The sequence below is a fragment of the Polyodon spathula genome, chromosome 7, assembly GCF_017654505.1.
Source record: "Polyodon spathula isolate WHYD16114869_AA chromosome 7, ASM1765450v1, whole genome shotgun sequence".
Lineage (NCBI taxonomy): Eukaryota > Metazoa > Chordata > Actinopteri > Acipenseriformes > Polyodontidae > Polyodon > Polyodon spathula.
In genome coordinates, this window is record NC_054540.1 from 14,784,103 (window position 1) to 14,804,679 (window position 20,577).

At 37.0% G+C, this 20,577-nt stretch overlaps 1 protein-coding gene across 8 annotated transcripts in view; it reads left to right on the top strand.

Moving 5' to 3' along the window:
- The window catches only part of LOC121318216 (SH3 and multiple ankyrin repeat domains protein 3-like), a 281,025-nt gene that overhangs the window by 238,895 nt on the left and 21,553 nt on the right, over positions 1-20,577 (top strand). For all 8 annotated transcript variants that reach the window (XR_005950583.1, XM_041254654.1, XM_041254657.1 and 5 more), the window contains 4 exons: positions 5,587-5,662; positions 13,688-13,770; positions 17,228-17,352; positions 18,686-18,821. Coding sequence is in view for 7 of the 8 variants with exons in the window: in XM_041254654.1 (XP_041110588.1) it covers positions 5,587-5,662; positions 13,688-13,770; positions 17,228-17,352; positions 18,686-18,821 (420 nt within the window). In the remaining variant the exon portion in view is untranslated. The remainder of the gene's footprint in view (positions 1-5,586; positions 5,663-13,687; positions 13,771-17,227; positions 17,353-18,685; positions 18,822-20,577) is intronic.

Sequence of the window (20,577 nt, forward strand, 5' to 3'; positions counted from 1 at the left end):
GGTGGGAGACAGGTCAGTCAGAAAGTGAAGGCGTGGTCAAACTAAGTTCAGAGCACAGCAGAGAATTTCCCCAGAGCCATCCGGCTCCATCAATCAAGATAAACAGCAGAGACTGGGCAATTAATTATCTGTCTTATCTGCCTGTGTGGTGGGAAAAGAGTGTGGGCTGCCTGTCCTTTCTGCAGTTATTGACGTGAGCTGGGAAGTATCGAAACTTTTGCTATTGTTTGTTTCTTACAAGGAAAATTTAATTAAAAAAAAAACAAAAAAAAAAAAAAAAAAACACCAAAGGACCACTTCTTTTCGAAGACTGCTTTGCAATCCACAAGTTTTACGAAAGTGGTTCCCAATCTGTGGTCCGTGAGTAAACGTCTTCAAAAATTGCAAAACAATCTCACTGCATCTACCACAGTCCTAAACTATGAATTTATATGTAATACAGCATGGCAACAGTCTATGTCACCTTACAGCATCCTAGTTTATATATAGCTATTAATTTAGAAGAGTAAGAAATAACTCATGACAGGGTGTGCGGTAAGACAATTCTTACATACGCCCTGGGTGTGTTGTAACCAGCTAGGAAGTGCGATAGGAATTGTCTTACCTCTAAGGTTTCAGTATTTTGGAAAGATTTTTTTTTTTCATGTACAGTGGCTTGCGAAAGTATTGACCCCCCTTGGCATTTTTCCTATTTTGTTGCCTTACATCCTGGAATTAAAATGGATTTTTATTTGGATTTCATGTAATGGACATACACAAAACAGTCCAAATTGGTGAAGTGAAATAAACAAAAATAACTTGTTTAAAAAAATTCTAAAAAATCAATAACGGAAAAGTGGTTCGTGCATATGTTTTCACCTTCTTTGCTATTAAGCCTCTAAATAAGATCTGGTGCAACCAATTACCTACAGAAGTCACATAATTAGTTAAATAAAGTCCACCTGTGTGCAATCTAAGTGTCACCTGATCTGTCACGTGATCTCAGTATATATACACCTGTTCTGAAAGGCCCCAGAGTCTGCAACACCACTAAGCAAGGGGCACCACCAAGCAAGCGGCACCACCAAGCAAGCGGCACCATGAAGACCAAGGAGCTCTCCAAACAAGTCAGGGACAAAGTTTTGTAGAAGTACAGATCAGGGTTGGGTTATTAAAAAAATATCCAAAACTTTGAACATCCCACGGAGCACCATTAAAGCCATTGGTAACAAAATGAAAAGAATATGACACCACAACAAACCTGGCAAGAGAGGGCCACCCACCAAAACTTACGGACCAGGCAAGGAAGGCATTAATCAGAGAGGCAACAAAGAGACCAAAGATAACCCTGAAGGAGCTGCAAAGTTCCACAGCGGAGATTGGAGTATCTGTCCATAGGACCACTTTAAGCCATACACTCCACAGAGCTGGGCTTTACGGAAGAGTGGCCAGAACAAAGCCATTGCTTAAAGGAAATAATAAGCAAACACGTTTGGTGTTCGGCAAAAGGCATGTGGGAGACTCCCCAAACATATGGAAGAAGGTACTCTGGTCAGATGAGACTAAAATTGAGCTTTTTGGCCATCAAGGAAAACGCTATGTCTGGCGCAAACCCAACACCTCTCATCACCCCGAGAACACCATCCCCACAGTGAATCATGGTGGTGGCAGCATCATGCTGTGGGGATGTTTTGCATCAGCAGGGACTGGGAAACTGGTCAGAATTGAAGGAATGATGGATGGCGCTAAATACAGGGAAATTCTTGAGGGAAACCTGTTTTAGTCTTCCAGAGATTTGAGACTGGGACGGAGGTTCACCTTATTAGGTCTGTTCAGAAATAAGATGTTATAAATTGTTGTTTATGGACTACTGTGGTTTAATGGGTTAATTTGTAATTTGTCAAAAGTTCTAATGTGTATCTACTTCCAGTAGTTAATAAATAATAGGATTGCAATCTGGAAACAAATAGATTCTTTACATGATAGATTTAAGAAAAAGATGGTTAGTAATTGTTGCAAAATCATAGTATTAGGCTTGTCTCAAATAGATGGTATTGATTTGCAAAATGCATTCTATAAATTACAAAATATTGAAATTCCTGATGTTTTCAATACAGTAGCTTGTTAGTAGAAACCTGTTTTAGTCTTCCAGAGATTTGAGACTGGGACGGAGGTTCACCTTCCAGCAGGACAATGACCCTAAGCATACTGCTAAAGCAACACTCGAGTGGTTTAAGGGGAAACATTTAAATGTCTTGGAATGGCCTAGTCAAAACCCAGACCTCAATCCAATTGAGAATCTGTGGTATGACTTAAAGATTGCTGTACACCAGCAGAACCCATCCAACTTGAAGGAGCTGGAGCAGTTTTGCCTTGAAGAATGGGCAAAAATCCCAGTAGCTAGATGTGCCAAGCTTATAGATACATACCCCAAGAGACTTGCAGCTGTAATTGCTGCAAAAGGTGGCTCTACAAAGTATTGACTTTGGGGGGGGGGGGGGGGGGTGAATACTTATGCACGCTCAAGTTTTCTGTTTTGTTGTCTTATCTCTTGTTTGTTTCACAATAAAAAATATTTTTCATCTTCAAAGTGGTAGGCATGTTGTGTAAATCAAATGATACAAACCCCCAAAAAATACATTTTAATTCCAGGTTGTAAGGCAACAAAATAGGAAAAATGCCAAGGGGGGTCAATCCTTTTGCAAGCCACTGTAAATAATATAATTAATGCTAACATAAAAATGTCTCAGAATCTAACAATACTTGGAGATACCTCTGATCTACATTTTTCTTTTCCAGAATTCAAACTATTTCTTGGTCTGTTCACTCTTGCTAAAAAATCTATCCTTTGTAGTTGGAAGGATACTGAAGCGACACCTATGTTATTATGACGAAATTTGGCATTAGAAGCCTTTACTCTTGAAAAAAATAATTTTTTCTATTTAGATAAATTCTCAGAGTTTTCCAGTCTCTGCTATGAAGTAACTTTTTATTTCTTATCAATAGATTTGAGATCACCCCATGTATCTTATTATTTATGTATTAACAATGGGCCAGATGGTTAATGAATTATTTAATTGTATTTAAATTTAAGTTATTGTAATTGTAGGAGATGAAAATTCTGTCATTGAAAACTTAATAAAAATATAAATGACAAAAAAATAATTGTCTTGCTGCACACCCTGGAGTGGGTTACTTCGCTTATAAAATTGCTTTTTTTTTTTTTTTTAAATGTATCCTTCCACTGAAGAAAAAAAAAATGTCCCTGAATACATATATTTTGCACTATTTTATTTCTTATTTATTTCTATTTTATTTTTGCTGTTTCAGTTGTGTGTTGACATTTTTACCCACAGAAACTCTGTTTGGATAATTGTTACTATTAAGCTGTAGTAATATTAATAGATCAGGTAAGTAAGTTGGTCTATGATGTCATAGTCATGTGGTAAGACAATTCTTACCGCATGGTCATGTGATCTTATTAAGCCAATCACAGCACTAATTTATTCAAACCATTTTATAATATTCAATACTTGTCATTGTGAATATGTAAGACTGAAACAGGCTTATCATAGATCCTATATTTAAGCATTTTACAACATTGTTTTTTTGGGAGGGAAGAAGTTAAAAACTATTAATTCAGAGTAAATTGAGCATGCAAAAAGTGCTCCCATCCCTGTGTGTCTTATTTAAATTAAGGTATGTTTACAAGAGATTCATTATGGCAGCAAATGAGTCAGGCGCTAGGATTATAATGCATCTCTGCAGAGGTTGTTACCTGGAAGTTTTCTGATGCATACCAACCTGAGCAGTAAGCCACTGTTCCTGCCTTCAGGTCTGAACAGGTTCATTAAAGCCAAGCACAGCTGTTAGAAGTTGTGTTCTTAAGGGAATGTTGGTGGGATGAGCAGTAGCAGTCAGGGGCTTGGTGAATGTTAAAGTCTTGTCTTTCTAATTTAACAAGAGAGCACTGGCACCTCTGTATTGTCGTTTTAAGCCACGTTCCAAGTTCAACAGAGCCCATTCAGATACTGCATATTAGGTCTGTTCAGAAATAAGATGTTATAAATTGTTGTTTATGGACTACTGTGGTTTAATGGGTTAATTTGTAATTTGTCAAAAGTTCTAATGTGTATCTACTTCCAATAGTTAATACATAATAGGATTGCAATCTGGAAACAAATAGATTCTTTACATGATAGATTTAAGAAAAAGATGGTTAGTAATTGTTGCAAAATCATAGTATTAGGCTTGTCTCAAATAGATGGTATTGATTTGCAAAATGCATTCTATAAATTACAAAATATTGAAATTCCTGATGTTTTCAATACAGTAGCTTGTTAGTAAGACTGAGAGTATTTAGGAAACTGAAATATCTGTCTTTCATCCTGTACTGTAGAGAATGTTCAGATGAAAAATGATTATGCTGGTTAACAAGCCTGGGGAAATTGAATAGTTTCTCCAGGATAAGGGATGTTGGCCAAGATTATTAAATTAACACAATTTGCATTTTGGATACTAAATTAACCTTTGCAGTTGTTTGTTACTTTTGTAAATTTAACAGTTTATTTATTTATTATGTTTACTTTTGCAAAAAATCGTGTGAATGTCACCCATTGTGTTCTCTGACTGGGTCTTTGTGGACATTTATGTTAAAAAAAGGTGTTTGCTAGCTGTACCTTATTGTTGAAAATGTTGATGATGCTACACGATGCCAGTTAATTGTACGGTAGTTAATTATTTTAATTTCACAGAGCCCCATGTTAGAAAATTGATTGATACATGACAGCAGTGCGCAGCCTGGGGCTAAAGGTCGAGGGTCAACATGTGACCCCTATATAGAAGCATACGTTGAATTAATCAACATCTGAACATGAATGTAATCAATTTTGGCAGATACTCAAATATTAGATTTCGCTAAAACCACGACAAACTGTTTGTTTGATTTGCGTTTTTGTCAGGTAGCTTGTACTATAATGTGGGCTGTAGTTTATCTTGACGTCTTCATTATTCTTTCAGAATGCTTTCTTCATGGTTGTGAAACTGTCCAACCAAGAACGCAGAAACAAATATACTATAACATGCTGATGAAGGACTTCCCTGCAGCAGTGTGCTCGGTCAGTTAAATCAGCAATGACCTCCTGGCCTATAGCAAGCCTGGGATGATTGATGAAACCCGTGGAAATGCAAAATCATTGGCCTACAGACAGTATTGCTTCAGAAGTGACAAATACCCGACAGTGCGAAGGCTATCACAAGTACATTAGGGCCCTTTTTGTGCAAGTCTATTGGCAAATTTCAAAAGATAAATGACATTCATTTTAACGTTGTAAAACTACCAAGTAACAACTCATCATTCCTGTAACTAAGTTGCTTCTTGCTAGTTTGAACTGTTGTATCCCTTTCATAAGAAACACAATTATGCAAAATGTGGACTTATGCAGCATGTATGGTGTATGTCTCTGTACGTTCTATCATGATTTGTCGGAGTGTGGGTTTTTTAGATTTCAAATGCTTATAAGTCTGTCTCAGTTAAAGCCAGTGGTGGTTTTGTAAAAACACAAACGATAAACCCCTTTTAGTAATTCTCTTTATCTTTGTTTTCAGAAACACGAGAAGACAGGACAAAGAGGCTCTTCAGGCACTACACAGTTGGATCCTATGATAACTTTACATCATACAGGTAGGTTGTACAGAGATGAAACCTTTTTCTTTTTTTATTAAATCACATAAATGTTACAGGTTCAGTGAGTTGAACCAGAAGTACTCCTAACATAATAATGGGAATATGTAAGACTTAAACAGTTTCTGACATGTTAGTTTATCTACCTCACTCTTTAGTGCACCCACAGGGCAACCCCAACCAGTTATAAAAATTAAAAACACCCCATATCAGTTGTTCACTGCCTGTACCATGCATTATGGCTTTGTAGCACATTGTTTCCCATTGGCTACCTAGCTGCTTACCTGTGGCATGCTTGCTTTCAGTATCTCTGGTCTTGCAAGTCGAGAGAGAGAGAGAGAGAGAGAGAGAGAGAGAGAGAGAGAGAGAGAGAGAGAGAGAGAGAGAGATTCACATTCATTATAATTCAAGGCGTAAGTTACTGTCTTATCAGCTGAGCTTTGCATCTGTGTTTCAGCTGATCTGTCAGGATTGATCACTCAACCACTTGCTTTAGCTCTGTATATTTGTCATCATTTCAGAGCCATGACAAAAGCAATGCAGTATACTGTAAATCTGCTCAGTTTAATCTGTAAGAAACATTCTTCATATACATGGTTCATCATAAAGACTTACAACTTTGCTCCAGACAAGAAAGCAAGACCTTACAAGGTCAAAGACTGCTTTGCATAGCCTCTCATTTCATCCTGTTACATACAGCCTTTTCAACATAAATAGACCCTTGTATTAAGATGCAGAGCAAGCTTGAGGGGATGTATTGTGCTGGAAAGCAAAGCTGTTATATAAATTCTAAGGAGAGAGCTCTACCTGGTGGGCAGTACTCTGAATGGTAAGTTAATAAAAAGGGAGATTTCTTGCAGTTGTTCAAATGAAGCTTTGAAATGTAGATAAGGAAGGTTTCATTCAGCACAAGTTGGCCATTATCCTTAAACTAGGGTTTTGTAACACAACTCATTATTATTTGAGACATAATCATTAAAATTGACAGTTACTCTCAATTTGTGTGATCACTAAACCCGGCAAAAGAATTCTTTTCACCCCACCTGTCAAGCAATGTGATTGTTTTCCCAGAGACGTAGAAGGCACAATTCAGAAAGCATTTACTAAGTTTGAGACATTCTAACAACCCTTTTAAAAGGGGGTAATTAATGCATTATACAAACTCTGCTTTAACATATCTATATGGGATATGGGGTGGGGGTATTTGCATATAACACATACAGTTGCTGTTACAGTAATATTAATATACCAACACATTTGGTAAATATGAACAACATTACCTGCCACAGTATCAGTATAAAAAGTTTCAATAAGCAATCGAACAGCAAATTATCATCCTAAAAATCACAATGTTATGTACTGCTACATTTGTGAATTTCTAACCACTTTAATTTATCAGGTACTAAAATTGCTTCAAATATTTTTATTGTATATTATTGACAGTAAGGATTGCTCATTTGCAGCACCTGAGGCCCATAAACTGAAATAAGGTGACTCGGTTGCAACATAGCTTGTATAATAATAATAATAATAATAATAATAATAATAATAATAATAATAATAATAATAATAGCAACAGTTTGTCAAATAGGCACATATACTCTTTGAGTGTGTTGTACCAAGGGTTCTCTAGGTGTCAATATACAGTATATTTGAGCCGTAAACCAATAAGCAAGGCTTTGGAAATATAACAGGTTGTACAGTAAAATGATTGGATTCTGTAGTCAGCTAAGGGGTTTCTTTAATATGATGCCATTACAACTTAGGTGTGTGAGGACCACAGTATTTGTTTTGATGTAAGGATAAACTTTCTACTTTGGACATGAATGTTGATTTCACTGGTTCAGGCTGTGTCAAAGCAAGAAACACTATTTTAACATTCTTTTTTTCTTAGTTTTTTTTTTTTTTTTTTTGCAATTTTGCAATTTATTATATTTGTATTTTGTCATGTAAGAATTCCCAAGCTGGTGACAGGGATATAAACATTTAACAATATATATTAATTGCATTGTAAAGTTTGCTGGTGAGATGAGATACAGCAGTGAACAAAAGATTTTAAAAATGCTTTTGAGTGTTATCAGTTTATAAAAAGAGAAGCATGTCCTTTATCGGCCTTTATATATGTTTATTTATTAAGGCAGCAGCCACTTCCTGTATTTCCAGCATGTCAGGGAGGGGATTTTGTTCTTATTTATTTATTATTTATTATTATTATTATTATTATTGATCTGTGTTCACATCAATAGAATCACATTGAAATTGTGTTGAGGGCCAGCTTGTAGCATGGCCATTGTACTCTAGAGAGGAACCACACACACATTGCTATACTGCTGTATGTTAATATGGTATTCACAGGATTAACGGTATATTGCTGTCTGTATAACATAGTCAAAATAAAATTCTCTCATTAACTTATCCTGTCACAATCTTTATATACTTTTATTATTGACCTTGAAGGCTCCATACCATAACTTTGCAATAGTGTTATTTGCTGTATTGCTTAATGGAATACCTAAAACAGTCATGCCATAAGCTGCATTCTTCAAAACCTGAGGTATGATGTGCTGGCATCTTCCGAGTTTTCCTTGTTTTGGTGTGTGTATTTGATGGCAGATACTTCATGTACAATTCTTGTTTTAGGTACTATTGTACCTCAATTGTTAACAGATTGTGATTTTGTTTTAAAAAAATCCCCTGAGATTAAAATATCATTGTGTTGCCAGTGGGAAAGTGTTGGGGTCACTCTTTGGTCCTTGTGTAAAGTCAACTGAAAGGTTGTCCTGTGTGGCCGCTTCCAGGCCCCACCGTCTTGTATAACAGATGTCACCTTGTGTAGTTTGAGTGAGAGGACCACAAAATGAGGCGGAGCGGTTCTGGTTTCACACTGTGCGAAATTATGCCTTATACCAGTGGTGCACAACTTGGTCCTGGGGGGCCCTGCACGTTTTTATTCCAACTGCACTTTAAAGTACTTTATTGGACCTTATTAGAAGCTTAATTGGTCCAATTAACCAATTTAGGGTATGGTTAGAACAAAAACAAGGAGGGACACTAGCCCTCCATGGTCTGAGTTGTGCACCACTGTCTTATACCAAGCAAGACACCCTACACGATACCCATTATTGTAAATCACACAAATCAGGACTCCCAGACTCCTCAACTCCCCTAGTTGTGAAATAGTTCAGTCCAGAATTAACAGCCACAGTCTCTTAATAATGTATGCGTAGACCTACAGGTGCTGTGTTATGGTGAGAAAAACACAAGTGCAACCAGAGAAACTAGTGTCAAGTTCATCAAAATTTAAAGAAAGAGTGAAGTTTATAGGAAAATCCATTTTACAAACTCTATCAGGTATTTGTGTTTTTTGTTTTGTTCAGATTTTTGAACGTTGATGGGATGAGATCTGTACACAGGGTAAGATGTACTGTGATTGGTTGACTTCTGATATGTTATTTATAGTACACTTCACAACCTGTCAGTGTGATGAGCCCTAAAAGGGCGTGTCAAACTACATGAGTGACAAGATTGGTTTAAATCAGTTAACAATACAGTCAAGTCTGTTCTGGAATTGCTAGTTAAAAAGCTGTTAGAAACACATACAGCAACACACACACACACACACACTCTCTCTCTCTCTCTCTCTCTCTCTCTCTCTCTCTCTCTCTCTCTCTCTCTCTCTCTGCCCCTCTGATTATTTACTGATGTGGAATTTTTCTTGACATTGAACTCTTTAAACAGTTTAGTGGTCACCAGTGATGCTTAATGCATGGAAAACCTTGGCATTTTCAGGCAGGTTATTCAGTTAGTACAAAACAAAATAGATCAATAAGTCTGAGAGCTGGAGACAGGAGGAAATTGGACAGGAAAAACTGCCACATAAGATTAAATTCATAATCCTGTGTTTTATTTTGTTTACTTTTTTACTTTAACAACTAGTGTCTTTAAAGCTGTCAGAGAGTTCGATTTATGTTGTGCAGCTATTGTATTAATTATCACTTTGCACAGTTGATACTAACAGTAACTGCTGTTAAAGTTAACCATCATACTGTCTAGTTTATTTGGGTGCAATCTGATTTTGGGGCTTCCGTAATAGTTGTATTGTCTCTACAGTATAGCGACAGAAATTTGAGCAGGTTTTTTTTTTTTAAAGCCAGTGGTTAGGGTTGCTTTCTCTGTGTTCAAGAAAACAGTACATCTTAGCAGAACCCTTGTAACTAGAGGTAGATTGTTACAATAATTTATACTATAAATTGAAAGTGTATAAGGGGTCCCAGAATGGTTCTGCTGGTGAAAGCACAGCTGCGCGACATACAGGGTGAGTCTTACAATTAGAGATCACAAATCCTGGTTTCCTAGGGACTCCAGGGGGGCTATGCATTGGTTTTGGCGCTACCAGCCAGCCACTGAGTGAGCTGGGGGGCGGAGATTCGCTGGGCTGGTCTTTGTCCTCCCGAGGCTGGGCCTACAGACATCAACTCTTGAGTTCCTGGGTGTAAAAAGATGCTGATTAGCTTGTGGGATCTTTAAATAAATAAATAAATAAATAAATTGAAAGTCTATACCATTCAGTAGCAACCAATAGATATGATTGTTCGGATTTTCTAGTATTGTGTTGCGGGCGGTGGTAGCTGGTGGCCAGAAATTTTGGGTGTTCACACCTCAGATGCAGGTGAGGGGGTGGGGTCCAGGGGGCCAATCTCAGTGGTAGAAGCACTGCCCAGTGGATCTTTATTGTTGGAAGCAACACAATTTTTTTTTCGATTACTTTATTATTAAAGTCAGGAATGTCAGCCATCATGTATTTTTCAATTGATACATGGCTAAAGTATTTAATTGTTTGGTTTTCATACATTATATATATATATATATATATATATATATATATATATATATATATATATATATATATATATATATATATATATATATATGAAATGTGAGATGTTGAAATAAGACAAATATATTAAACACCGATTGTACTCTGAAATTTAAATGTGTTTTTATTTCAATTTAAATTGTCCCTGAATCTAAATCAATCCCAAGATCAAAGACCAAGAATGGGAAAAAATAAGACCTTAAATAGAATAATCTTATTTTTTTTTTTATAATAATCTTTATTTTTATATAGCATCTTTCATAGTTGACCACCATCACAAAGCACTTTACAAGATATGAGACTGGGCGTGTGAACTATGCATCAGTTGCTGAGTCAGTTACAACAACGCCTCACCCGAAAGATGGAGCACAAGGAGATTAAGTGACTTGCTCAGGGTCACACAATGAGTCAGTGGCTGAGCTAGGATTTGAACTGGGGACCTCCTCGTTACAAGCCAGTATCTTTAACCACTGGATCACACAGACTCCTATATCACAATTAAGGCTAAAGAAAAATGAAAAAAAAAAACACTGTAATTAACTGTTTTTTTTTTTTTTCAAGAACCATCAGATCATTTATATAGACCTAATAAAAGACTGGTCAGCTACAAACAAACAGTAAACAAAAAGTAATTTTAAAACACCTAGAAAATAAAAGCCTGACGCGGCTATCAACAAGATGAAAAATCAATTATATGAAATATAATATTATAAGTCACACATGAAACCAATCACAGAGCAGCATTCCTATACCTCTTTATCTTGTGTAATGTCATCCCATGCATAGACTTATCGGTATTTTAAAAACAAAACGCTCTAAATAAAAACATAGCAAAATGGAAAATCCTGTTATTAACTTTGACCTTCACTTTAATTTGGATAAACTTGCAGTAGCTTTTCCGAAGAAAATATGACAGAAATGCAGAAATAGAAAAGGACATTAGCTTACTAGAGGAAGCGATGACCAAAAAAAAAACCCCACAAAATATCAACAAACGTGGGCTTCGCAGTCCTCTTGCCCAAATTGCGTGAGATGCTACATCTTGTACAATAAGAGAGACTCTTCACACGACGTATTAACTTTTAGCCTTTGTTGTCTTGGCACATGTGTGCTGATGGCCTGATCATCGTGGTCACTAACCAGCTGCACTCCATCCAGACATTTTTAAGCCAATCATAGCCAGTCCTGGCTGACGGCTAGCCGCTACTGCGCATGTGCACTCCAGATTTGGTTGCTCGCATTTCTGAGCGAGCACAGCCCGGATTCAGCCCATTAAACAGATGGGATGAACGGCATTGTTGATATGCCAGTGTCACGTGACAAGGGGGAAATGAAGCGCATATCACCCAGAAGAATGGAAGCACAATTGTTAATCAGTTGCAGAGTAAAGGAATATCCACTAGAAAGTGTCCTGAGGGCATCAGAATGTTCTGGGAACTCTACGAAATCACCCCACCCTTTCCCTAATCCAACCCAAACCCCAGCCCTAAAACCTAACCCTAACCCAATGCCTAACCGTAAACCTAACCATTAAGAATCATTTGATGCTCGCAGGACGCTTTCTAGGGGATATTCCTTTGTGCTGCTTAACTGTCTGCCCCTGGTTGCGGGTGTAGTTATCAACATGAATGTGGAAGCCACTTTGCAAAACATGAAAAACATTGTAGAGTTTATTTTAATGACCTCAGCAGTGGCAAATCTAAATACGGACTCTTTTTATCTCTATCTGTAATCTTTATGGACCCACTTAATAACATTACTACGTACAATAAAAATACAACGAATGAAGGTTAGGTCCCCTGAACTGAAAACAGTGACAATGCTGTCAATGCTGTCATTTGTTAAGCCATGTTCTTCTGGGTTCATTTAAGCTACCTTAAAAATGTTATGTAAAATGTAATTTATTTTTATGTGATGTCATGAAAAATTAGTACTGCACTGTAAATACATTCTAGTGCTAAGCAAATAGCAGTAGTAAAATATATGCACTATATATATATATATATATATATATATATATATATATATATATATATATATATATATATATATATATTAGATGGAAGTAATTTTATATATTCATTTTGGCTAGGATGAAGATATTTTACTAGAGCAATTTTCTTCCCCTTACAGCCCCTCTCTCACACAAACATCGTCCCTCATTTATCTGTCTCTTCCTCATTTTTATTTCCTTATGTCAGTCATTTCACCCTTTGTTTTCTGCCTTCCTGTCTTTCACCTCTTGTTTCTCACACTCCACTGACTCCATTTCCATCTTTTTTTTTTGTATCTGTGGCCCTTTCCTCTATGCACTCTCCCTGTCTCCCTCTCTTCTCTCTCCCTATTCTTCTGTCTTCCCTCTGCCTACCAGCCCCTCGCTCTCGCTGTCTCTTCCTCTGCCCCTGAGTGAGTCATTCCTTTTGTGTAAACCACTCCTCGGCTCTGTCTGCTGATAAAACTTCGGCTGATGGTTTGTGTTAAAAGAAAAGAAAAAAGCACAGTTAAGATGTGATGCCTTATATCCTTACCATGCTTTCCCTGTGTTATGTAAAAGGACAGGAGGAGATGATTCTGATGGGCCCTCAATCTGCTCTGCTCTGCTGGGGTGGAGGGTGTGTGTGTGTGAGTGTGTCTCGCTGTGTGTTTCTCTCCATGTTACTGTAAGAGACAGACCAGGTTCATTTATGCTGCTGCACAGTTCAAAGCATCCGCTCGCTGGAGTGCATGTGTGTGCATGGAGGCTGTGTTTTCATTCACTGGGTTATTATGAGCAGAGACTATTTCAGTTGTATTAAATTTTTTTCTAGACTACTTCAGAACTGTGAGTGCTGTTCATTTTAATCTGAGTGCAGTGGAGAAAAGAGACTGAATGAATTTGCTTCAAAAAGTTAAATAAACTACAGAAGACTTCAGGACCTGGATTTAAAGTTCAACTTATTGTATATCTAACAGCTTAAGTATTTAATTCATTTAGCTTTTTTGAAGTGAGGTTCAATTTTAGGTTTTCACTTTTGTTCAGCTGATGCATCCTTTAAAGCATTTTTAACTATGGATAACTGAGAAGTAATGGAGCACAGACACTGAAGTGGGCAGGCCAATGAAATGGTACTGAAGTCTAACCTGGTGGCCCTCTTCTCCTTTCTTCCCAGTGATTACATTATCGAGGAGAAGACTGCGGTCCTGCAGAAGAAGGAGAATGAAGGCTTTGGATTTGTTTTGCGTGGGGCAAAAGGTAGGAGACACTTTTTTTTTTAATGTTTTTTATGTATCATTATTTTAGAGCAACCTGTGTATTACAGGAAGTTTCGGTGCTAGTCCTCCCATGCTATTCTTCCCATAGCTAAACACATACCTGGAGGGTTAACCCTCAAGGAAAAAGGTGTTGGTTTAGCCATCATACTCATCCAACCTTTGCTTGACAATAATACCAGTTGTAATTGTGTCTTTGTGTAGAATCACAACTAAAGCAATCATAGACAACAATGACTTGCTGTTCTCTGGCTAAAGTCATTCTGTAGTCATTACAACTGCCAGACAGTTGGGTTAACTATGTTTTATTTTTCATCATATTATTAATAATACTATTGACTACTGTTGTATCCAGTCAATTTACAACTGTTGCCTGTTTTGTATTCATTTTCAAATGAGAACGCTGGTTCAATTAGGTATGGCACACTCATAATTTTGCAAAATATCACATGTTAGAATCCTGCCAAAATATAATCTGGGCAGGCTCAACCCTCCAGCTCATCTGCTTGGTGTGTGATTTGCACTTTGCATTTGGAGGCGCCATCCTGTGAACAAGACAGAAATCCATCCTTCCATCTGTTACGCACATGTTAGAAATCTAACCTATCATCTCTGTAAAGAGCAAGGCAGCTGCTGACCCTACTGCCTTGGCATCATTCCCCCATAAAACTTCAGTTTCCACCTCCAGCATCAATACTTAAAGTACCATCTTATGATCTCTGAAAAGCGTATTCCTGTTTTTTCTTGCTAAAGAAGATCAGGAATAAATTGATGTTTTGGCAGTTTTAGTATAACACTTCTAGCATCTTCAACAGTTTTTAATTTTTTATTTGTTTCTTTAAATCAGACATCAGAAAGCTTTTAAAAGGCTTAATATCATATATAACTTCAGATATTGTGTGGTGTAATTGCAGCATTACCTACAACTATAGCCTTGGGGAATTTTACATTTTACATTTTGCATTCAATACACTAAAGTAAAATGTATATTCATACCCTGAGGCAAAATGTCAACTAGCTCCCACAGAAATTACCTAAATGGTATTTGTTGTCATTAATTGATGTGTGCAGGGGGGCAGGTAAGACCTGACAGAGTCGATTAGTTGGGAGAAGAGAGCTGTATGTCAGACTGATTGATAAATGATAAATGCCTGTGATAAATGGCTGTATGAATGCCAGTGTCAATAGCAAAAACTGATTAAGCTCTGATGAATGCAAATAGATGATTACTTTATACAAAACATAATTTTCAGCTATGTAATTGATGTAAAGTGTTGACTAAAGTGCTATACATTGATTACACTAGGATATAATAGGATTAAGATTAAAACAGAACCTCCTCTTGCTGTGCAGTAGAACATGCTGTAATCTGGACCGGCTTGTTTGCTGTCTTTGAAATCTCTTCCAAATCCCTATTTCAAATCCTCAGAAGTGAAAAGTAGTGTTTGTAAAAAATAAAATCAGAGCAAATGATCTTTTTTAGAAACACAACTGAGGGTAGTGACTTGATTCAGTGCTGAAGTCCAAGAGCTGTTAAGTTAGTGGATTTCAAAATGAGTGACACATCAATTGGTTCTAGCTGAAAGACAGCAAGCAAACAAATATGGGGTCTTACGAATAAAGCCCTTCATATTGTATTGTTAATATGGTGTGATATTTTAATACTGGCATTATACAGTAGGTTTGAATGTGGGCTTTTCTTTTTATCCAACATCACTTTGTACTTGATAGAGAGCTCTGCAGCAGTCCATATGATTATGATTAAGTGTTTGAGTATTTGGATAGACCATGTGGCTAACTCAGAGCTCTCTAATCATCAATAGTGGCAATATTATTAAAGCATGCAGAATATACCTTTTTCATAAATACAGTATCTTGCACATTCTTATACATCTTACACAGTATAACACTAAGCAGTTTCCAGTGATATCGTGTCTAGCTTATGTACACTATGGATGTTACATTAAACAAGTGGTTTATATAACAAGGTTTGATTTGGTGTAACAGGGGCTTGATATATCTAAAATGGAATCAGCCACATGGCCTTGTAAAGCAATAGTGGACAGGCCAGTCTGATACAATGGGTATTTGCCTGTGTTGTCTACCTGGCACCTGAGTGACCTGTGAACTGATCAAAACAGTCTTTGCTGATTGGTCAAATTTAAATGGAACTGCTGTTGATTGGGCAGAGGGTCAGTCCATCCACCCACCAAGGGGCGGGACTTAAGTGATATAAACTCATTCGCAGTAGAACGTTTGTACTGTACTGATTTGATGCTCGGAACTGAAGACTGTACCCAGAAGCAGGCTTGAATGTTTTCGTGATTAAACTGTATTACCATGCATGTTTATACTTTAAAGACAAAAAGGAACACTTTTCCATTGAACGTGTGAGCAGTACTAGAGGATGTCGAAAGATTAAACCACACAGAACTTGAAGACTTACTTACGCAAACTGCACCATTTCTTACAATCACAAATGCTCTGTTTTGTCAGGGGAAATCTGTATTTTGTTACAATGTAGGTTTTGGTCATCATGTTCTAGTTAACTTGAAAAACATCAGCTGCATTTCAGCTCCTCGACAGCACATTGTTGCAGTTCTAGTTATCCAGTCTGGTATGGTAACTATAGTAACACAAGTCATCGCAAGTGTATTAAGATATAGTACACAACAAAAGGCATAGCAGCTGTTCTACAATAAGTAGAGTACTGATGTATTTTGAGCATTTGTTAATTTCTATTTGTTAATGCTTTACAGCACTACCTGTTCATTTTTCCTGTGATTTAAAGAGTAATGTACCTCTGGATTACAGAAAGCACCCTTATTCCTATTGTGTATGGGGTCAATATTTTTTTAACACATTGAATTGCTGTATTTTATTTCTGACAGTGTAATAAACTGATTGGCAGTCTCATGTTCCTCTTAAAGAATATGTCTGACCAAGAATAAAGCACTACACCATAAGAAGGATGGTGTAGATAATCCTTACAGGTTGCACGTTATATGAGATACATATTATTTACTATTGCAGTACAGTAGAAACTTACTGCAATAAACCTTATCATGAAATTACCTTTAACACTAACAAGATGGCATGGTGGAGTCAACTGCACATTCTAGTCCTTATTTCATGCTTACATTTTGAACCTGTGCCATCCTACCTTTAGGTGTCTTATCTGTAGCGATCTAAAATGTCTGTTATACTATATCCCTTGCATTGGTTTGCTAATTGCATTAAGAATTTTTACAATTGACTGAAATTCTAAATGCTATTGCATTAAACATTTAAAAGCATGCCAAGGGAGAGTATTGCAATGGGATTACAGTGTGCAGGAGAGCATACATTACAAGGTATGCTATTGCACACTATACTGTGCTAGTTGGCAGTATGCTGTGGTCAAGTCAATTGAAAAGTTGTGTTGTGTGCTTGGTCCCTAGCTGAGACTCCTATCGAGGAGTTTGCACCGACCCCTGCTTTCCCAGCGCTGCAGTACCTGGAGTCTGTGGATGTGGAAGGTGTGGCCTGGAGGGCAGGACTGAGAACAGGAGACTTCCTGATTGAGGTATACAAAATAAGAAACCAAATGGAAATGGACTGGCTACGACAAATAGCTAGGCAGTGTCCGCTTAATATAATGCACTACCAATGGTACCTTTTCGTAAGGTAAAGACTTACAACATACGGTGTTGTACGTGCAACATCTGGCTTGTATTCTAATTCTGTTGTGCGTTAGTTAAATGTATAACTATTTCCCTTATGTAAGTATTAAAACATTTTCAGATTAAGCAGGCCTTGAATGCTTACGATAGTGATTTATCTGTAGCAATAATTCATGTGGTACAGATTCATACAGAGAAAACAAACACAAAGGGGAACATGGGTATTTTGGCTTGATTCCTTTAATGTGTAAAGAGTCGGATAGCACCAAGATAACTATCGACACTTTCTATCACTTATCACCATGACAACACTTAAAAAAGAATTTCGGAAGGCAGTTTTGGATTTATCATTTTGGTTATAAAAAGCAACCTTGTTTGTCTCCTCTATTATTTCATTTGTATATCTTATCTTTCTGCAGCTTCTATATGTCTGTCTCCCAGTGTTGACGATAAGATTACTTGTCCTAAATGCATTATTTATTTATTTTTGCTCCAAGATCTATGTTGGGGAATTTAAACAATCTATTCAATCAACAATGCTTGCTTTGTGTGGCAATTACACTTTCTCACAATTAAGGCTGTTAATTAAAAATGGGTAACAGCATGTGTCTGTTGTTGCTGTCATAATTAATTCTAGTCCTTCTCACCAGCTACAAAGTACAGCGACTGCAAAATACTCTATAGATAATAGCAAATAAAAAAGTTCTTGTGGTAAATATTTATTTGACTCTTGATACTTCCTCAGCACCAGAATAGTAATGGAAGGGGAGTCATAATAGATGTATTAGTACAGAGAGCATATGGTTAAATGAAAATGTCAGCTGTATACTAGCCAATACAATTATATAAGTGTATGCATCTAGGATATTCCAGTGTATCTAAGCAACCTGCAGCAGTACAAGCTCCACCCATGGAAACGGCTCAAAAGTGGTACTGAAAGAAAATGCAATAATATCAGAAAAGTACCATACTGTAAGCTATATTTAATCTCTTTCTATGCTACTCAAATCAATTCAATTCTGCATGACTGCATTGCTTCTACTCTAAAAGGGAAACAGCTGTCAATTTCTGATGCCTTATAAATGATCACTACCAACCCCCAGACCTTCACTTTTATTAAAAAAGGCTTGTTTCCCCTTTCAAAATCTCAATGTTGAACTTGCTGTGATTGCAGCTTGATCGTAACCAATCAGACCTTATCTAATCACAGTGAACCTGGATGACTGTCTCCTCCAGGTGAATGCCGTGAATGTGGTAAAAGTGGGGCACAAGCAGGTGGTGTCTCTGATCAGACAGGGAGGGAATCATCTGCTCATGAAGGTAGTCTCAGTAAGCCGGAAACCAGAGACTGAGGACGTGGTTCGCAAGAAAGGTAAGGACCAAACTGCAGGATCTGTCCTGTTCATATCAAGTTCTAGCAAGTCCCTGTCTACAATGCACCCACTGTTCCTTTGCTGGTCTCCAAGTGTTTTTATATTGATCTCCATATGATTTAGATGGGTACCACCATTTAACTGACATCAATTTACATCCCAATTTATATCCCTGAAATGTACATGAGGACACTATTTTCTTTTACATTAAACTTTATAAAAACATGTTATATGCCTAATTTAAAGAACAGAGAATGGGTATAACTATATAAAAAAAATCAGGATACTTACAGGCAAAGATTAGGATGCAAGTAGCAGGTGCTACACATCAGTGGCAAAATTGTCCCTGATTATTTGGTAATGTTGTTTAATAAGCAAGTTGTTAAGGTGTTAATTACTTCATTATTCTTTAGTTCAGTTGATTGGAGCCACGATACAGACATATTGAGATTGCGAGTTAGTCGGTTTGTGCAAATTATGGTGTGAATTTCTCAATGCCATATTCATAACAGGCTGTGTGTTATATACAAGGTGTACAGAATACTTGGATGACTGTATTCTGTGCAGTATACTATGTGATAGATTGCATGTTATATCTGAAAATAAAGCTAGATAAACTTCTCTTTTTCTATGCATACTGCACTTTAAGCTTAACAAAGTCTCTGGTTCTGGTCCCACCCACTTTGCACCTTGCTCAAATAGAGGCTTGATGTTAAGTGATTGTCAGAGGCCCTCTTTGCTCCAGCACATGTTATGCACACATTTTGCAGCTGAGTCGAAGCAGAGACTAAAAATCTTAAACTACACTTGAAAATGATAACTTCAGCTACAGTGTGATTGGGATGAAAATGGAACTAATATCAAGGACAGGTATGTAAGGATTTATTCTTTAGTCCTGTCGGTAGAATGCTTTATTTATACTAATGAATTTTAGTCAATCAGATGACTTAAAATTGTGCCCTCAATGACAGATTTTTTTCTTAATTAAAAAAATTAAAATGATCCTTAACCTTGATTGTTTTTCACAACCATAATCCTCTAACCTCAGTTTAGCTGCACCCTACATGTCTTATTTTGTTAGTCCCCAAACACCATGTAGTGTATAGATAAGGAGGTTATTAAGAGATAAATGTAGCACATTCCTCTCTATGCTGAATGCACAGAGGTGGATATTTACACTGGATACTGAACAGCATAATACCTGACTGTACTCTGGTCTTTTGGGGAACATCATGTCAGAAGAGAACAAATCAGGAGCTACCTCTTTAATTATTACTTAGATTCCATTGTTAATTAATAATCAGCAAAACATCAGCTTCATCCAGCCGGATTAACCCAAAGAGAGGGGAGAGAGGTAAAGTAGGAGAGAACGAAAAGGAGATTTTCATTCAGAAAAACAAGGAGAAGAAAGAAGATTGAGATTAGAAGGACAGGTGTAGCGGTAGAGTTATGGCAGCTGGATTTTTTAAAGGGGAAAAAAAATTGAATTTGTAATATAAATGAGAAAAAAAAAATGGTGTAGTTCCAGTTTTATTTCCTAGTGCATTCGGGATTTTGATAAGTTGATTTTAGGGCAGCATAGAATTTAGTGAATTTAATTGTGTTTATTGTAATTTATGACTGGTTTGGTTAGCTACAATATGTAGAGCTGAACAGTAGACTCCTTTTCTCAGTGAATTCTCTAATGAAATGAAGACAAATGTTGTACTAAGTAAGCCTGGAGGAAGAGAAAAGCATCACAGAAGGCTCCCAGCT